This window comes from Lontra canadensis, unplaced genomic scaffold (assembly GCF_010015895.1).
Source record: "Lontra canadensis isolate GAN:19392208 unplaced genomic scaffold, GSC_riverotter_1.0 scaffold24, whole genome shotgun sequence".
Classification (NCBI taxonomy): Eukaryota; Metazoa; Chordata; class Mammalia; order Carnivora; family Mustelidae; genus Lontra; species Lontra canadensis.
The window spans coordinates 2,421,367-2,441,890 of NW_022631018.1; the positions used below are offsets into that span (position 1 = coordinate 2,421,367).

The window sequence follows — 20,524 nt, forward strand, 5'->3', positions numbered from 1 at the left end:
TGGATGAAGGACCTCAATGTGAGAAAGGAATCCATCAACATCCTTGAGGAGAACACAGGCAGCAGCCTCTTCGACCTCAGCCGCAGCAACATCTTCCTAGGAACATCGCCAAAGGCAAGGGAAGCAAGGGCAAAAATGAACTATTGGGATTTTATCAAGATCAAAAGCTTTTGCACAGCAAAGGAAACAGTTAACAAAACCAAAAGACAACTGACAGAATGGGAGAAGATATTTGCAAACGACATATCAGATAAAGGGCTAGTGTCCAGAATCTATAAAGAACTTAGCAAACTTAACACCCAAAGAACAAATAATCCCATCAAGAAATGGGCAGAAGACATGAACAGACATTTCTGCAAAGAAGACATCCAGATGGCCAACAGACACATGAAAAAGTGCTCCATATCACTCGGCATCAGGGAAATACAAATCAAAACCACAATGAGATACCACCTCACACCAGTCAGAATGGCTAAAATTAACAAGTCCGGAAATGACAGATGCTGGCGAGGATGCGGAGAGAGGGGAACCCTCCTACATTGTTGGTGGGAATGCAAGCTGGTGCAACCACTCTGGAAAACAGCATGGAGGTTCCTCAAAATGTTGAAAATAGAACTACCCTATGACCCAGCAATTGCACTGCTGGGTATTTACCCTAAAGATACAAACGTAGTGATCCGAAGGGGCACGTGCACCCGAATGTTTATAGCAGCAATGTCTACAATAGCCAAACTATGGAAAGAACCTAGATGTCCATCAACAGACGAATGGATAAAGAAGATGTGGTATATATATACAATGGAATACTATGCAGCCATCAAAAGAAATGAAATCTTGCCATTTGCGACAACATGGATGGAACTAGAGGGTATCATGCTTAGCGAAATAAGTCAATCGGAGAAAGACAACTATCATATGATCTCCCTGATATGAGGGAGAGGAGATGCAACATGGGGGGTTAATGTGGTAGGAGAAGAGTAAATGAAACAAGTTGGGATTGGGAGGGAGACAAACCATAAGTGACTCTTAATCTCACAAAACAAACTGAGGGTTGCTGGGCAGAGGGGGGTTGGGGGGGGGTTATGGACATTGGGTAGGGTATGTGCTATGGTGAGTGCTGTGAAGTTTGTAAACGTGGAGATTCACAGACCTGTACCCCTGGGGGAAAAAATATATATATATATATGTTTATAAAAAATAAAATTATAAAAAAAAAAAAAAAAGAACTGGTCACTGAGAACTTTTAATGAGTATTCTTAAAAGGGGCGAGGCAGAGTAACGAAGGAATGTCAGTGCTAATTAACATGCCTACGGAGGTATAGAGAACTTGTGATGCTATGTCACATCCAACTCAAAAACTAACCTGTTAGCTGAATGGTTGCTCAGTTTAGTTCCTGTCAAATGTCTGGATTAGGTTTTTTTTAACCTTAGTAACTAAAACAGTTTCTCATTTAATTTCATTTAAGATGGATGAAATATGTGGTGAAGTGATCTTTTTAGCTTTTAATCATCAACATTCAGTGTGTCATGATAAACCACATCACTGATTCATCTATTTCCTTGCTCCTCTGATCTGGGTGACATCCCAGCTAATCACACGCATCTCTTCCACTCAAGTAAGAATTTGCCTCAGAATCCTCCTCAACACAATATTCTATGGAGGTGACATGATTATATTTCTATACTAGATTCTCAAGGCAGTCCCCAAGCACCTTCTAGGAAATTGAAGGACTGATTTTGCTCTAAAAATAAATTTTATTTTTTTGTATATAGTTTTTTATTGTATACAATTGTATTCAATCTGGTATTATGCATTTACTTTTTTAGACTGTAATTTAGTGTTACTTTAATGTTTCTTTAAAATAGTATTTCTTCAAGAATATCTCATGCAATATTGGTGGGGGCTGGTATAAGATTGAGAGACAGAAGAGGCTATTTACAATGAGACACAGACATTAAAAAAAAAGGAAGACGGTCTGTATCCACTGATAATTTCAATAGACCAAGCAAAATGTGGAAATTACCGGATTCTCCAATTCATGTCCTAAAAAAAGGATGAATTTACTAAAAACAAATGTTCTGTGTTACTTTCATCTCTGTACACAGAACTATTTTTTATGCCACACTTAAAGCAATGATGCAAAGTCTTTAAAGAAAATATTTTAAAAAAACCCTTATGACAACTTCTTAAACTATGAAGTTGTCACTTATTTATTGAGATGTAAAAAGTTCGTGACTGTTAGTCACGAATGGAAAAAGATAGCTTTTGGATTTTCTTATTTGTGACCTTTTAAGTTATCTAACATGCGAAAAGACTGTTTGGAGCACATGAGGTGGCCTTTAGAAAAGTTTAGGTCATTTCTAGCTAACACACAATGGGGTCATTAGTAAGGACATGCTTGTTGCACAATCCAAAAAAAAGGCAATTTGGATGGAATAATAAGTTCAGCTTGCCTGAAATTAAAATGTATTTTTAAACATAACTCTTTGAGAACTCAGTTCACTTTTATCAATTAAGAAACCACTTACAAAAGCCCTTGGCCAGACTCAGCTGGTGACTCCAAATAAAGCCTTTCTGTGTATGTAGGAAAGGGAATTCTGGAAACAGCTTTAACAATGTGAATAGTGTTCAAGAAATAAGGCTTTCTGTTAAGAATAACAATTAGGGGAAAAGTCTACTTCTTACAACTAGAAGACAGAGTTATTTGATTTAGAGACATAAACCTAGCTTTGAACATGGTTTGGAAAGAATTACAATGGGTGTGTCTCTTACCATGTACATCCACAGTGGTAGTTTTGTTAATAGTTCCAGCAACATTACTGGCCACACAAGTATATTTGCCTCCATCCTGAAGGCGAACTCTTTCAATATGGAGACTCCCGTCACTGCGTACAGTGATGTAAGGATTTTGGACCAACTTAAAGAAAAAAAAGCCATATTTAATTTAAAAGCTAATGTTCCCTAAGCCAAAACCAGATTTTTTTTTCCAACTGGGTTATTAAATGACTTATAACAAAATATTTTAACACCCTTAAGGGAAAAATGATGAGCATAAAATGTTACAAAGAATAGAGTCTATTATATGTCATCCTGATAAACCACCAAATATTACACATACTAACATCCATAGGAGTTATGCACATGCTGGAAAAAGAAACAACATGGAGACATCACTTGACACGAAACAAGTGACATCTCTATTTCAAGTCTCTGTGATTCTTGGTATCACTTAGGACGCAAATTCCACTAGTGACTTTTACTTTTTACTAATTTATTGTTTTTCAAGAAGCGTACAGTACCACTTGCAAGTTATTTGATATTTTCATTTTGGCAAACAGGCAGTCATTCAAGTTGAGAGAATATGATTCATTTCAACACTCACCTTTTTTGGTGAAAGATGCAAATATTAGAGGCAATGTATGATATAGGAACTGTGTCAGAGAAGGTTGGCAATATTTTCTGTTAAAAATGGTCACTCTAACTGCCATTTATGCATTTTGTTCAATCACAGGATACCTTTGTGCTCAAACAGTATTATCCTTTGTTATAAGGGCATTTAATTATTGAGTGAGGTCTACTAATTATCCTCAGGATTTTATGCAAATATGAACAATTTCACATCTTATTCCAAGGAGTCAATTCACTTCTAATTAGCACTTCAAAAAGAGAGTGAGTCTAACTACCCTGGAAAATGGAAGGAAAAGTGCTCTTATCTACATGAAAATTTATTGCCAGAGATAGCATGTTTGCAAAAAATTCTATAGAACTGTGACAATTTTTTCAAATCCTTTCATAAGCCAAAGTTATACACTGAAAAAAAAATGACACAAAATAGATCCACATTTTCAAATAGTTCATGATAAAATATATAATGTTTGACATTATTAAATAATAAAAATAATAAAGATTAATAAATGATAGAATTTTATGAAAATGTCAGTATTTATTATATCCTACAAAAAGGATATAAAAATATTTAAAGGCTATAAAATAATTTTATATTTGTTTCACTTTGTACGTATTCTGAAGTTTATTAGTTGCATTGAATTTATTTTTTTATTATTTTTTTTAAGATTTTATTTATTGATTTGACAGAGAGAGATCACAAGTAGACAGAGAGGCAGGCAGAGAGAGAGAGAGAGAGGGAAGCAGGCTCCCTGCTGAGCAGAGAGCCCGATGCGGGACTCGATCCCAGGACCCTGAGACCACGACCTGAGCCGAAGGCAGCAGCTTAACCCACTGAGCCACCCAGGCGCCCCAGTTGCATTGAATTTAATGCAAAACTATAAAAATCACACCATTGGCTCTTTCTCCATCTTATTAATTCTGAAATAATGTAAACTGCATAAACATGTTAATACTGATAAAAGTTTTTCTTTTGCATTTTTGTATATTTATTAAATTGAAATTTCAATGGTTGGAATAAATTGTCTCTTACACAAGAAAATTAGAAATGTGAATGCATGGATTTAAAATGTTCTTACCATGGCTGAATTCTTAATCCACCGACGTTCTGGAATGGGATTTCCAGCCAACAGAGCACAAGGCAAAGTAAGCTGCTGTCCTTCAATGACACTGGTCACTGAAGGGCTGATTCCAATAAGTGGAGCAACTGAGACAGACAGAAACAGGTATTATCAACTCAATCTTACCCAAAAGGAAGACAAACATCCTTACAGGCCAAGATTATGCTCTTTAAAGAGTTGAATTTTCAAGAATAAGATTTTTAAGTATAAATGGGTTTGAATTCAAAGGCAGAGATAAAAGACCCTTCTAAGAAGAGAGAATGGCAAGAGGGCAGATTATTTCATTCAGCATAATCTCTTCCAGTCCTGTCCATGTTGATACAATACCCAACTTTTGTATCAACATGGATGGGACTGGAAGAGATTATGCTGAGTGAAATAAATCAAGCGGAGAGAGTCAATTATCATATGGTTTCACTTACTTGTGGAGCATAAGGAATAACATGGAAGACATGGGGAGATGGAGAGGAGAAGGGAATTGGGGGAAATCAGAGGGAGAGACGAACCATGAGAGACTGTGGACTCTGAGAAACAAACTGAGGGTTTTGGAGGGCAGGGTGGTGGGGGGATGGGTGAGCCTGGTGATGGGTATTAAGGAGGGCACATATTGCATGGAGCACTAGGTGTGGTGCATCAACAATGAATCTTGGAACACTGAAAAATTTTTAAAAAATTAAATTATAAAAAAAAAAGAGAGGGTAGATAATAGTATAGAAGTAGAGAAAGTAAAAAAGAATTAATCTATGGCATGGAAGGCCAGAAATACCAAGCTAAGATATGTGTAATGTATCCAATGGACAAATGGAAAGAGACTGAGAACACTTATAAATTTTTTTTTTTTTAAAGATTTATTTATTTATTTATTTGATAGAGAGATCACAAGCAGGCAGAGAGGCAGGCAGAGAGAGAGGAGGAAGCAGGCTCCCTGCTGAGCAGAGAGCCCGATGCGGGGCTCGATCCCAGGACTCTGAGATCATGACCTGAGCCGAAGGCAGCGGCTTAACCCACTGAGCCACCCAGGCGCCCCAACACTTATAAATTTAAAAAGTGGGATCATCAGAAAAATTTTCTGGAAATATTAATTTGCACACTGTGACTAAGACTTACAGGAGAAGGGAAAGACCAGAAAGGATGAGATCAATGAGGAGGCTATCATAACAGGTCAAGCAAATAAAAGGAGGTGTACTCTCTTAGATGTAAATATGTTCTTTTCTAGGAATTAATAAATTTAAAACAAATCAAAGCAAAATCCCTAGATATTCTATTTGGAAAACTTAAATATGTAGATGAATAAAGGGAGATATAGAAAAAATTTTATAAAAGCATATTAATGAGAAACAGGTGCTGTTTAGCATTTCCTTAAATTTACATTTACTTACGTTTACATTAAATGCTGTAATAATTTAGACAATGTAGTACTAGTGCATAAGTCGAATTCCAAGGAATAGACATAGGAATACGAATTTAGCATGTGACCAAAAGGGTATTTTAATCAGTGGGAAGAGAATATTCAATAAAAGATACTGAAACAAATGTCCAACCACTTGGAAATAATGATATTGTATCCTTACTTCATGTTATACCTAAAAATAATTTCATGTGGACTTAACATGAGAAGTGTAAAAAAAGGGAATAGAAAAGAATGCCATTCAGGGAAATACAAATCAAAACCACAATGAGATACCACCTCACACCAGTCAGAATGACTAAAACTAACAAGTCAGGAAATGATAGATGTTGGCGAGGATGCGGAGAAAGGGGAGCCCTCCTAAACTGCTGGTGGGAATGCAAGCTGGTGCAGCCACTCTGGAAAACAGCATGGAGGTTCCTCAAAAAGTTGAAAATAGAGCTACCCTACGACCCAGCAATCACACTACTGGGTATTTATCCTAAAGATACAAATGTAGGGATCCAAAGGGGCACGTGCACTCAAATGTTTATAGCAGCAATGTCCACAATAGCCAAACTATGGAAAGATCCTAGATGTCCATCAACAGATGAACAGATAAAGAAGATGTGGTACACACACACACACACACACACACACACACACACAGGAATACTATGCAGCCATCAAAAGAAATGAAATCTTGCCATTTGCGACGATGTGGATGGAACTAGAGGGTATTAGGCTGAGCGAATAAAGTCAATCAGAGAAAGATAATTATCATATGATCTCTCTGATATGAGGAATTTGAGAGGCAGGGCGGGGCATTGTGGGGATAGGGAAGGAAAAAAAAATGAAACAAGATGGGATCTGGAGGAAGACAAACCATAAGAGACTCTTAATCTCATGAAACAAACTGAGCATTGCTGGGGGGGCAGGAGGGTAGGGATTTGGTGGTTGGGTGATGGACACTGGGGAGGGTATGTGCTATGGTGAGTGCTATGAAATGTGTAAGCCTGATGATTCACAGATCTGTACCCCTGGGGCAAATAATACATTATATATTAATAAAAATAATTTTTAAAAAAAGTATGTCATGACTCTAATGTGTATATGTATGTATTTATATTTAGACTTAAATCAATTTATTCAAGTTGACGTTCATTTCTTCAAATGGAAGATAAGGAACTTAGAACAGATGATATGTAAGGTTATTTCTAGTTTTAATATCCCATGAAATATGAGATAGGGTTGGGGACAGAAAACTAATTTAGTAGTCAAATATTTACCTGTTTTTTGTTTGTTTGTTTGTTTGTTTGTTTGAAGTGGATGTAGTAAAAAAAGTCTAATGACTTAGATGAGCATGATATCAAAGCACCTAATTGATCTTACCAAGTCCTGTCACTGTTATTGTTGTCTGGGACTGGATCTTTCCAAACTGGTTTTCAGCTTCACAAATATAGGTTCCTTTATCATTGGCCCATATATCTAAAAAGAAGAGATCATTTACTCATTCAGCACCATCTATGAAGCACAACTATGTGCCAGGCACAGTGCAGAGACCTGTGGGTGGAAAATGGGTAGGTGCTGTCTTCTGGCAGTTCCCACTCCAGGAGAGGAGACACACATAAAACCAACAATCATACCATAGTGTGATATATACTGTAATATGCATTTCAAGCAATGAGCCGTGGGAGCGCAGAGACAAAAGAGACTGAGGGCATGTAGAGGACTTGGGGGAGGAGTTGCAGAGGAGGTGGGATACAAGCAGGTAAATAAATAAATAAATAGCAGGTAGAATAGGGGGAAGGGCAGTGTAAGCCCAACCGGCTGCAAAGATAAAAGCATAACTTGAAAAATCAAGGTCTGTGCAAAGAATAGAAAGCTGCACTACCAAGGTATCCTGCAGCAGCACCCTGGGGGCGTTCGGAAGGTTTACAAGAGAGATGTTTTTTTTTAGTTGGCTCAGTGACTGGGGGAGTACATTGGCACTTAGTGCAAAAACTGGAAAGGCCATACGGGGGGGCAGATTCATGAAAGGAACAATTATCCCAAGTCCAGTAAGAGTTTTGAAGATCCTGCTGGAAATCCATGGATTTGACGACTTTGTTTATAATTATATGACAATTACATTTACCAGTTTCTATGTCTGAGCTGTCAAATTCATGGGGATGTACATAAATATGAATGTACATTAGGTAGACATTGCCAGGGTACACATTTTATGTAGACATAAATGTAGACATTTACCTATTGGAATACCTACTGTTTCAATAAAAATTACTTTATTTTCCTCTGAACTACATTTTCAATGTTAAAATAGTTATTACTGTGTAGGTAAATAAAAAATATAGACTTTTATTTTGAGACAGTAAAAAGAATATTACAAAGTATTTTTAACTAAGGGAGGTGTTGGGGGATCAGGATGAAGACTACTAGGTTAAAGGTCATGTGGACCAGGAGACAAGCTAAAGACATAGTTTGGTGCCTTGTCAAGTGTGGCTTGTCTTGTGAGCGATAGGGAAGGCAACAGAAAACCTTAAATATAGGGAAATGACTGTCATCTTTGCAAACATCTTAACTAAATAAGCACAGTGTAATCTCCCGAAAAGATCTGATAGAGAAAAATGTAGCTTTCTGTTTTAAATAGTTCCATATTCTCCCAGATAAAAAGCAGTGACAAAGCTTCTACTCCTCTGCTAACCTTTTGCATTTAACTGCAGAATGGCATCTGGTAAACTCAGGCAGTGTCTACTCTGAACAATAGCAAATATTCACTTGCAAAGGAAAATTCAGCAAACCATCTGGTTAATAAGGCACACACTGTTTCTATCCAAGCTATTTTTCCTATTATTAACTCTCAGGCTAATTTGTGTAGACATACATAAACAACAGAGAACTGTTTGTAATCACTACTTTCCTTCTAGATTATTTAATTTGGACACCTGCGCAACCACTTGTCAATACACCACCTTCTTTTATTCTTCCCTTTCTACATCTCCGCTAACTGATTTGTTTCAGGTCCAATTTGTTTCCTATTGGGCTTTTCTCATCACTACTATCGCCCCACCTGCATAACTCTGTGAGCCTCCCCATTTTCCTTCTCATCTCTCCCGCCTTGCAGAGTGATTGGTCTGAAATAGTATTTCATGTGCCCTTTCCTGCAGTGAAGCTTGGAGTGTTATTTTCTACCTCATCAAAAGCATTTCTTCACCTGCACATTCCAGATCCTGCATGATCTGACCCAAGGGGTACTTTTGTGGCCATTCCCTTAGGCGGTGGATTGTAAAATGCCCAAGTGAGGGACCCCACATATGGCTTCTGTCTTCACCACAGAGCCTGGCTGAGAGCTGAATACTTAAGCACTTATAATTAGTTTAATTTGTATTTGGAAGTTTAAGAGGCTAATGGACAATTAATATTTAATAAACATGGAAACCATTTATTGGAGACTTGCTACAAAATAACCCCAAAGATGCAATTACTTTAAAAAACCAGTTAATCAACTAAATGATTTTATCCCTCCAGTGCCACTATTCAAACATTCTAAACATTATTTTAAAAAGTACAAAGTGTTTACAAATATCTGAATGCTTAATCCCTTACAGGCAAAATTTTTGGATGCCAAAGTCTTTGACATTTTTTTTTTTTTCAATCTTCTGCTCCAGGTAAATATCACTTTTAATCAAGGAGCTTCCATAGGGTATAAAGTCCCTATGCATATGGTTATGTATTAGTGGTCAAAAAAAAAATTCATTAAAGTTAACTAACTCATAACATTTTACCTTTCTATATAGCAGTTGGTACAAGAGTCAATAAAATGTGATCACTTATCCACCTGGAAGCCCAAGTGACTCCATTTGCAATAAGAAAGTGAGATAGGAAGAAGTCACATTGTTTCATAAGCCTTTATGATATGACATATATTTGAATAAAATATGACTCATTTATGTCAATTCCAAAATATAAGAATTCAATACTCTTTCAAAGGGAAATGCAACAAACACAAAATGTGTTGGCAAGATCGATTCACAATTTTAAACAGACTGATCCCTATGTATAGAACATGAAGGTATAATATTTATGTACATACTTGTATAAAATATATTTCCTTTAACCTACTTGAAATAAAGAGAGCTCCTGTTCTTAGTTGGCTGATGGAACTCACTGAAAAGGGTCTTGAGAAGATCGGCATGTTGTCTGATCTCTGCCATTTAATCTTTGGTTCTGGATAACCCTGGACATAGCAAGGTAATGTCACGTTTGAGCCAATTTCTACAGAAACATCAGCAGGTTCTTGTATGAAAACTGGAGGTGCTAGAAGAGATTTAAAGCAAACAAGCAAAAAAAGGTCATTGGGATAGTGTATAGGCACATTAAATATAAGCATCATTATTAAACTGTCAACAGAGTGAATGTGAATCAAGGTATTGGTTACATAATATTTTAAGTTTACCCTCTAAGCTTTCCTGGCTGCCACTGAAATAGCAGATACTTCTTTTTTGCTTTATAAATGAAGAGAAACACAAAGAAGTTCAACTACTTCCTTAAAGTGATAAATGATGAAGAGAATGGAATTTAAGAGTGAGAATTTAAATCAAGATTACTTTAAATAAAGAGAATCTTTTGTTTTAGAAATTTGTTTTCAATTTTAGTTTATGTCATACTGCTCAAATCTTTGAACTTTCTTATAAAAAAGTTTGCCTTGTAATGAAATATTTTTTATACTTTCTAAAACTTAGCTTCTTTTGGTCAAATTTTTAAGGAACTTAATTTATACCAGAAGTCATTCTTTAATCAATCACTGTAACCAGTTAATAGTATTTAATCTTAAATTACATCCTTGTTCTAGATCACATCTAGATCATTGCTTCTCAATGCCTTTCACTTCTAAAATACATTTTTGAGTTAAAGGAATTAGAGATTGAGAATCATAGTTTCTGATAAAAAGAGAATAATGAGAGCTTAATATCTTAGAGTTAAAATCTGATTCAGAAATTATAAAATTATAGATCAAAAGGCTACAGTTATCCACATAATTTAGGTAAACACAGAAGCCAGGAGGAAGAATTAGAAATGTGTCATGGGCACAACTTGGAAAACATGGGAAAGCAATATAATTGGAGAAAGCTGTCAGCAAGCCCAGACAGATGAGGCAGCGAGTATGTCTAGCCCTTAGAACTTATATAAGTAATGATGTATGAGATACCAGACAGGGAAAAACATACAAGATGCTACTGGAGGTAATTCATGAAACCTCTCATATAGGATTCTTTTTTAAAAATTCTATTTGTTTATTTGAAAGAGAAAGAGAGACAGAAAGAGCATGTGTGTTGTGGGGGCGGGGGTGGGAGGGCCAGAGGGAGAGGGACAAGCAGACTCAGGCTGAGTGCGGGGCTCTATTTCACAATCCCGAGATCACGACCTGAGCCAAAACCAATAAGTGGTCTCTTGACCAACTGAGCCCCTCCTCTAACTGAGGGGCCCCTGCCCAAATAGGATTCTAAGAGGAAGAGGGAAGACAGAGCTCCTTGATAAGGTCAAAGGTAAATATTGCTTAGAAATTCAACTATCACTTACAAAGCCAAGCGCTGCTGTTAAGTGCTTTCCATGATTTTTCTCATTTATCTTCATAATATCTTCACAATATCCTTATGGGGTAAGTACTATCATTACTCTTATTTTGTAGATGAAGAAACTGAGACAAGATAGTTAATTTGCTAAGTGTCACATGGAATTGAAGAGTGGAGGTAGGACTGAAAACCAGATTGATCCTGGTAACAATTCTTTGTCATTTTACCAGCCTCCCCTTTTCTATAGGTTCTTACAACTGCTCAAAGTCAAGTTGTTTAGCAGGCTAATAAAAATGGGTGCAGAGAGCACTTCTTTCCTTCTCATTGGGAATTCTGGGACTCTGATGTACAGTTGTCTCCCAAGCAGCCTTAGTGCCTTTATTAGCCGGGGCTAACGGATATCCTCTAAGTACGCAGTCTCATCTCCTATCATCTCCCTACAGAAATCTTATTCTCTGGACAATTTGAACTCTTCACTCTTCTCCAAACAAGGATTGACCTTTTTTTTTTTTTTTTTAAAGATTTTATTTATTTACTTGAGAGAGAGAGAGAGAGAGAGCATGAGAGGGGAGAGGGTCAAAGGGAGAAGCAGACTCCCCGCTGAGCAGGCAGCCCAATGCAGGACTCGATCCCGGGACTCCAGGATCATGACCTGAGCTGAAGGCAGTCTCTGAACCAACTGAGCCACCCAGGTGCCCCAAGGATTGACCAATTTTATATCAGTGCCCACGTGTTACTGCCATTCCTTTCAAATGCAATGTTGGTTGTTGATCTCTGGCTATTGAAATATTGACAATTCTTTAATCCAGTTCAAAAGGTCCCTCCTCAATGCCATCTCTCATCCTCCCAGACAGACATGATTTCTTCCCTCTGAACTCACTCTGTATCACTCTCATGGCAATGGCCACATTCTGCCTTTTATTAAACTAATGTTTGATTTTTCCCTAGAGAGTTCATGTTTGCAACTATATTTTATCCTTTATAGTAACTAACATAGTACTTTGTGCATTATTCAAGGCTGCTAGATATCTGTGAATTATTGAATCAATATTAAAACACTTCAACAATAATCTAGTGTGTGTATTTGTATGTGTGTAAGTGCATGGTGATTATAACAACCTTGATCCCATACATTTGAACTTGCACTTTTGAAGAAAACAGGCAACTTTAGAAACCTTATTGCTTGTTTACTGAACCTAAATAAAATAAAATAAAGTTAAGCCCACAACTGAGTAACATATTTTTAAAAAGAAGTGTGGGATTTCTCTTAATCCATCTCTATGGGAACTTGGCTTATAAAAATAATAGGCAAATAAGTATATTTAGAAAAAAATTTATAAAACAGCTCATTGTTTGCCTTTGGTGTAAAGGGCTAGATACTTTTCTCTAGAGTGATAGTAATCATTTATTCCAGAGCCAGTTTCTTTTCTGAAAAAAAGACATTAAGTATAAAAAAGTCTCAGGATGTATTAGGTGCAGATTGTGGGCAGGTGGATGTGAAAATGGGGCAGAAACTAAATTCCAGAAGAACAAAAAGATATGCAGTAGGCTGGGATTGACCAAATATTTGGGAGGAACCCAAGCTTACTGACACAACAGAACATAGCCATCGGTGAAAATGGAGACAAATCAGAACTCTCAGAAGTAAGAAAGCCAAGAACAAACTGGACTGAAAAAGGACAAGCAGAGTTCAGGTTTTGCCCATAAAACTCAATAAAGACAGGAGAAGTCATCTGTGGTGAAGAAGCTTTGGGAACAGTGTCAGGCACAAGACAAGCGAAAGGTTAGGGAATATACAAACTGGTACCAGAAAACAAGGCAAATGAGTGTACCAGGCACTAGGGAAACAGCCAAGACAGCATCAATGACAAGCAAACCTCAAAAATGAAGCAACTCCTAACCCAGGCCAAGAAACCTTTTAAATACTTCCTACTCTTGAGTGTGGCCAATTTGGGCTCCAAGTGAATTATACTGGGTGGATGGTAAACAGATTAACGGGACCAGGGAAGGGGCAGCAGTGATTGTAGTACAAAACAAGGGACTTGGATGGGGGAGGCCATGTTGCTTAGAGACATCAAAGCCCATTAGGTGGTTTCGAATGGCAGTTCCATTATTTCTTTGTCTGTAAAACTGGAGAATTATTTTGCCTCCCCCAGTCTGAATCTCTCCATGAACAAAAAGGAGGTAATAGTATTTCCTATCTGGTGATGTTAAAAGAGGGAGTCTTGAATCATTTAGCATGTAGTCATCACCAAAATATTAACTATCATTGCTTACAAATATTGTTGAGTTAATTTATTAAATCTTAGCTCCAAAATTTAATATATCTATTATTACTTTCAATTTCAGCTTCTGCATACAGTCAGTCAGGATCATGCTGGACTCACTGGGATCCCCTAAATATTTGTGTGCACACCCCTTGAGAACTGCAGAATTAACACCCCGTATGGCTTTGTTGTCACTTGCTGACAGATCTATGGCAGTGGGCACATATCACTTTGAAAATAGAAAAGTCACAGGTTGACCATGTTGCTCTGAAAGCGATTCCATAAAATTATTCTAGTTCCTTCAGTGGTAATTAAATATATATCCATTAAAGCAATTCTTACGTTCTATTAGTCAAACAGAGATTTTCTTTCCTAAAATGGCTGAACACACTGTTTTGGTTCTAACAAACGACAGAACACAAAACCACAGTCTAAGGCTGAGATCCTGAGCGGTGTGGAATACTGCAAGTGAAATCGCTACCAGACCAACTTTTTGTTTGATGTAGCCAATCTTCTTCTCTTCCAAATGACTTCACAATTCACTACCTCTTTTTTTAAAAAAGGATGAAAAGCACTGGTAATTTTCCCTGCTGACCTGAAATGTCCAGAACTCAGAGCCATGATAATGAGCAACAGGAAAGAGGAGACTCACTACAAGAAGCTCTAACTCAACAGTAATATTGAACAGCTTTTTTATTATTGTTTTTTTGATCTCGTATTGGTGTAAGGTGATAGGCCCACAAAAACGATCTGAATGCCCAACAGCTACATGATAGGGATAAAGGCATGTTTTTCTTTTTAAGTCATCAGCTACTTAAAATTATGCCCAATAGTTTTGGAACAGAAATGAATAATTTTACGCACTACTACTAAAAGTAGCACTTGAGTTGTCTCAGGCCCTTTTAAAAAAAAGTCAACTTGAAATAGTGACTTCCCTATGAAAAGCCCAGTACTTAATCTTAAATGCTATGCCATAATTTTATACACATTTCTATATTATTTTTCAGGACTCAAAGAACCAAAATGACAATTCAGTTTGTGCAGTTCGTGTATTTGATACACATGCCATTCACGAGGCAGATGGGAACAGCGGTAACCACCGACTTGCTGAATGTATGTGAATAGGTGATAATATCTCATTTCATCTTTACAAGCAATTTATCAGGTACGTACTATGAAAAGTCAGGCAGAAAACCCAGTCTCTCTCCAAAGCCCATTCTCTTAACCACTATGTAAATTCTGAGGAAATTTTGGGTTGTTTTTTTGGTTTTTGGTTTTTTGGGGGGTTTGTTTGCTTTTAATAGAGAAAAGCACGACCATCACTGCAACTGTGATTTGCATGGGCCTTGGCCGTTACACCCTGTATCTGCTTGGATATATAACCATAGTTTTATGTGGACAGTCAAGGTCTAACCAAACTTTGCAAGTTAAGGTAATCAGAATTCTAATGGTGAATAAGAGATCGTTAAGGCATAACAGATGCATGCATGGCACAAACATTAGTATTAAGTTATTTGGCAACTTCATGATCAAGGTTACAGTAAGGAAATAACTGAGTTTATGTTAATGGTTCCATGAGAATGATTACTGGGATGAAAGTTGAGAGAGCCATTGTTTTAGAAAAGGTCACAGAGAGTGAAGATCTTGCATAGGAGTGAAGATAAAACAAAATTCAGTTCAAGGAATGAAGGATAAATACAAAACATTTTTTAGGATGTTTCTTATTTCAATGCAAGTCACTCCAGGACAGATAGCCCTAACCTTTATTTGCATTGTTTTTCACTAGTCAAAAGAGAACTTGGAAAGTCCAGAAGCTAAAAAGAGTATATTAAGAAGGCTGTAAATAAGCAAAGAAATGTGTACATGGTTTAGATTTTCTACAGTCTTCGAGAGGGGTGAGGGTGTCATTCTGCTTTTGCTGGGAACAATTACTCAGTCTAATTCATTCTTCCTCCAGAGCTAGACAACTCTAGAAGAATGTTGGGTGAATATAAATTATCTGGGCAGGAAAGAAGGAGAAGCAGAGCTAGAAAATGTTGGTAATTTGAAACACTGTTCTTGTATATTTCTTAGAAACAAGAATTCTGCATCAAGTGATCCTCTTCAGTTGGATCCTACTTTCCTAAAAGGTTTCCTTATATTTTAATTCCACTGGTAGATTCAGATATCCTCCACCCAGAGATTCCAATCTTATTTCCAAGGCACTTCTCTTAATAACCTCAGAATTTAGTCATGGTCAAACACATTTTGCTGTGCCCTAGTCAGATTCTACTGTGGTCTTTGTGGCTATTTCCAGCTTTGTTGATTCTACCCCAAGGGCTTAATCACTAAGAATGTAGAGTGTTCAGACAGCCCAGGGCAAAAGGACCATAAAAGATCTCAGGAAGAAAAAAATTAGTTTATATGAAACAAAATATTAAGCTTAGAGGGCCATTATATCCATTTAAAGAATTAAGATAGAACAAAAATATTTTATATTACTTTATTCTAAAAAAATATGCATTCCCTTTATAGTTCCTAACTTTTGTTTAAAAAAAAAATAGCTGAGGCATGAAAATCATCATACATAAATGAAATTGCAATTTAACAAAATGTCATATTTTATAAGTTTAACTGATGTAAATGTTTGAATTATCTGTTAAAATTAAGTTGCCAGGTTCTTTTTCATACAAAGCAAGCTCTGTTTTATTTCATGTGTTACCACATTGTGTAGAAAATAATTTCTTTTTTTAAAAAAACATGAGATGGAGAGACAAAGGAGGGAGAACCAAACTTCTTGAGTAAACTAACGATAGTTGTCATGCACATGCTGTATCCTTCACATTGTGATTGACATTTATTTGTAGTTAGTACTTTATTTTATACACTGAGGAGTCATTGCTATTTTTTGTTTTTGTTTTTAAAGCAAAAGCACAATCTGCTACCTTTGCTATCATCAACATCTCCAAATTATGGTCTAGGGCCAAAGTCTAATTTCTAGCCTCCAGATGTTAATACTTAGGAATTCTGTGTCATCCAACTCCTGTTGAGAAAATGTTTGGCAATAGATGATACACCAGTCAAACCCACAGCTTCTGACGTCAGATAATCTGGATTCAAATACCCGGGCTCGTCCCCTCCATAGATCTGTGATCCTAGTCAAGCTACTTAGCTTTGTTCCACCTCCATTTCCTTATCTATCTAATGGAGATAATTATAATACTATCCTCTTAGAATTGCTATGAGCATTTAATGAGATAAGTTCTTAACAGAGTGCATGGCACATCTAAAGCATTTGATAAATATGAACTACCATCATTATATTCATAATCTGAAACGCTAACTCTAATTTGTCCATTCTAACCAATATTTCCACTCAATGGTTTCAAAGTTCTTAGCTTGGAAAAAAACGAATGTGTGTATCAGAGCTGGGATGCTTACAGCCAACATCCAGAGTTATCTTCCCAGCCGCTCTTCCAGCATCATTGACAGCTACACACGTATAATCACCAGCATCCAGGTCTTGAGTTTCTTGAATCTTCAAAAGCCCCAAGAGAGGGTCAATAATGAGGAATGTTGACGGCCTCAGCTCAAGATCCCCTAGGTCAAAACAAAGGAAAAACATTAAACAATAAAGTATTTACACAGTGTACTCTCGCATTGGTTTGATTTCAAAACTGCTGAAGAAAACGGACTGTGAGGGTTTTAAAATACAACATAGACACTTAAACAATGTTGATGCAAAGAAAAAATGAAGTGTTTCTTGGCCCTAAGCTGATTTATTAGTCTGTATAATTCTATGGGCTAACCTAGAGCCAAAAATCTGGCCCCAAATATTTTCTACTATTGAACATGTACCCAAATAAGAATGAACTCTTCGAAGATGCCCTGGGGGGGTTGGAAAAGATGACAGCTGCCCTCATGGCAGTGTTAGGTAGGTAAGAAGGTAATGGGAAGATGAAGGTTTGAAAAAGGTTTCTACCATCTTTGTGACAGGATGAATTTCAGTGCCAGGAAGTGCTTAGGAGACGATAGTGTTCTTAGTTTGGTCAATGACAAGTGTTTTGGTTTGCTGAATGCTATCAGTTAAACAGTATCTTGGGAGAGGTAGAGGCTACCTGAGAAGGTTCTGAGGAAGTCTGGTGAAGAAACAACCACAGCTATTTGGAGCGAATAGGGAAGAGCTTATTGGTAAGAGGGAAAAATGGATGAGAATTTCTGACCATGGCCAGAGAGAAGTGTTTTATATAAATCTCCCAGGATACCTCTACTAAATCTGTATTATTCACCCAAGTTCTTTAAGTTGGACTTGTGAGTTTCTAGAAGAGGTGGATATCGAACAAATGTGTGGAGGATGAAACCATGCATTGAGTTTGACCTCAGTGTGAAGCTAGAATGATGCCAAAAATTAGTGTCTGAGTTACCTGTGTATTCTGTGTGTCCCCGCAGCACCCCAAATCTCCTGAGAACCATTTCTCTCTGAAAGCTGGCAATTCCTCAAATAATCTGTAAGTTAAGTTTAGCCATTCCTTACGTTTCTTCTCCTTCAGAGTGATGTCTCTCTTAAGAATGAAATTAACCAGGATGGCAATTTCATTAAAAAAACAAACAAACAAAACCCAGTTCTGGATGTTTAGTGGTTGGTGTTCATAGCTTTTCTGTTTGATTTTGTTAAAGGGTGATATCAAACTTTTTGCGGGGGTCCTAAAATCTTCCTGCAGGTTTGAAGTCCATTGCTCTTAGGTATGCTATATACCCAGATGTCAAGTCTTAAAAATTTATTCTCCACAATGTCAAGTACTAGCGTATCCATGTGCCCTGAAGACCACAGTAGTAATTCTCTAACCACAACAACAAAAAAGAAAGAGAGAGAATTCCAGAACTAGTAATTCTCTAGAATACTATAAAAATCACCAATCAACAGACTCAGGACAACAAACAGACCATTCTCTTTTTGTTTTTATAATTTTGGGAGTAATAGGGGTCAAAGGAGCCATAAATTTAAAAAAAAAAATTATATTAGCAACCATCAGTGCCAAAAAAAAAGTATTTTTTAGTATTCCAATATTTAAAACCCAAATCATCCTTTTAAGCTTGCTACTACATACCACGTGAGAATAAGAGAAGCAACCAAAGCTATGTCTATGTGCCTCTGGGAAATTTTCGTAAATAAAAACAGATGATGTTGACATAAACTTTCCTCCCACTAAGGGAGAATGAGATGTGACCTAGCTGTTCATGAAGTATTAGGATGTTTGGACTAAAATGCATTTAGAATTTTGGAATTTACTTCTCTCCTATTTCTTTTGTGTATGTCAAAGGACACAAGAGGATAAAATCAAGACCTTTTAGCTAGTAGCTTTTTTCAAAATAAAAATGTTTATGGAACAGCAGCAATGTAACAAAACATAAATTGAAAAACATTGGTTTAATCAAGTTTGCATTCTGACCGTACTTTCATAATCTCTCCTTTCTTCGTTTCTACTGAAAAATTAGTCACCAAATTATTGAGAAGCCATAGAGAAATACAGAACTTTGAGATGGATATGAAGTAGGGATTATTTAGTTTTGATATTAGATAAAAGATAAAAGAATGGTATAAATAGTAAAATATACAAACTTTCCTGACAATCTACACTAGGATTTAACAATCATTACCACTGAAGAGGGTTCTCTTTATGTTGTAGTTTAAATTCATTTCTGGTCTCTGTGGATGTAAGATGAACAGAGAGATCATTATCCCTGGCATGAGATCCTTTCAAATAGCTGATGGTGATTAGTGGTTCTCAAATATGTTTGTCTCAAGACCCTTTTATACTCTTAGAAATTACTGGAGCCTTTAATGAGGTTTTATATTTTATATTTATTTGTATTTAGCATTTTAGAAATGAAACTGAAAAGTTTTTAAATGTATGCATTTGCTTTATAATAACAAACTCAGGACATTTTAATATAATGAATATATTTTATGAGAAAATAATTATATTTCCAAAAACAAGATAAATTTAGTGAGAAGAGTGGCATTTCACATTTTTGAAAATTTCTAGAATGTCTAGCTTAATAGAAGACAGCTGGATGCTCATCTCTGCGTCTGCATTATGTAGCCTCTAAAAACTCCACTATATACTCATGAGACAATGAATGTGAAAAAGACATCTCAGTGTAATTAGGAAAATAATTTTGATCTCCTGGATTTCCTGGAAAGAATTATGGGGAACCCCCAGGGATTCCTGACTACACTCTAAGAAACACCAATCTAAATTTAAAAATCCAATTTCTTAGTTTCCCAGAAATATCCTCTATGCAACATATTTTTTTTCCAGAATGCATTTTCTTTTCTTTTTTTTCTTTTCTTCCTTTTATTAACATATAATGTATTATTAGCCCCAGGGGTGCAGTTCTGTGTATCATCAGGCTTACACACTTCACAGCACCATAGCACATAGCCCAATGTCCATAACCCAGCCCCGCTCTAGTGTTGTCGATTATTTTTTGAACCCACTGTATGTTGTCTATTGTTAAAAATGAAAAATACAAAATTTTGATGGGTATTTGTACTTATGGAATTCCTTTTCTCTGATGGTCTGAATGGAATACAATTTATTAATGGATGGTGGTTGCCTAGGGTTTGGAGCAAAGGGAATGAGGAACTGTTGTTTAAATTATACAAAATAAGTAAGTTCTAGAGATCTGCTGTGCAATAAAGTGCCAATAGTTAACAATACTGTATTGTACACTCAAACATTTGTTAAGAAGATAGATTCCATGTATTCTTACAACCACCACCTACT

General features: G+C 36.5%; 1 protein-coding gene across 1 annotated transcript in view; it reads right to left on the reverse strand.

The window, feature by feature from the left end:
* HMCN1 (hemicentin 1) overlaps positions 1-20,524 on the reverse strand; it is a 471,117-nt gene that overhangs the window by 213,806 nt on the left and 236,787 nt on the right. The window contains exons 15-19 of the mRNA XM_032862623.1: positions 17,175-17,333; positions 10,037-10,231; positions 7,307-7,402; positions 4,486-4,613; positions 2,774-2,918 (exon numbers count right to left, since the gene is read on the reverse strand). Of these exons, the coding sequence (XP_032718514.1) occupies positions 2,774-2,918; positions 4,486-4,613; positions 7,307-7,402; positions 10,037-10,231; positions 17,175-17,333 (723 nt within the window). The remainder of the gene's footprint in view (positions 1-2,773; positions 2,919-4,485; positions 4,614-7,306; positions 7,403-10,036; positions 10,232-17,174; positions 17,334-20,524) is intronic.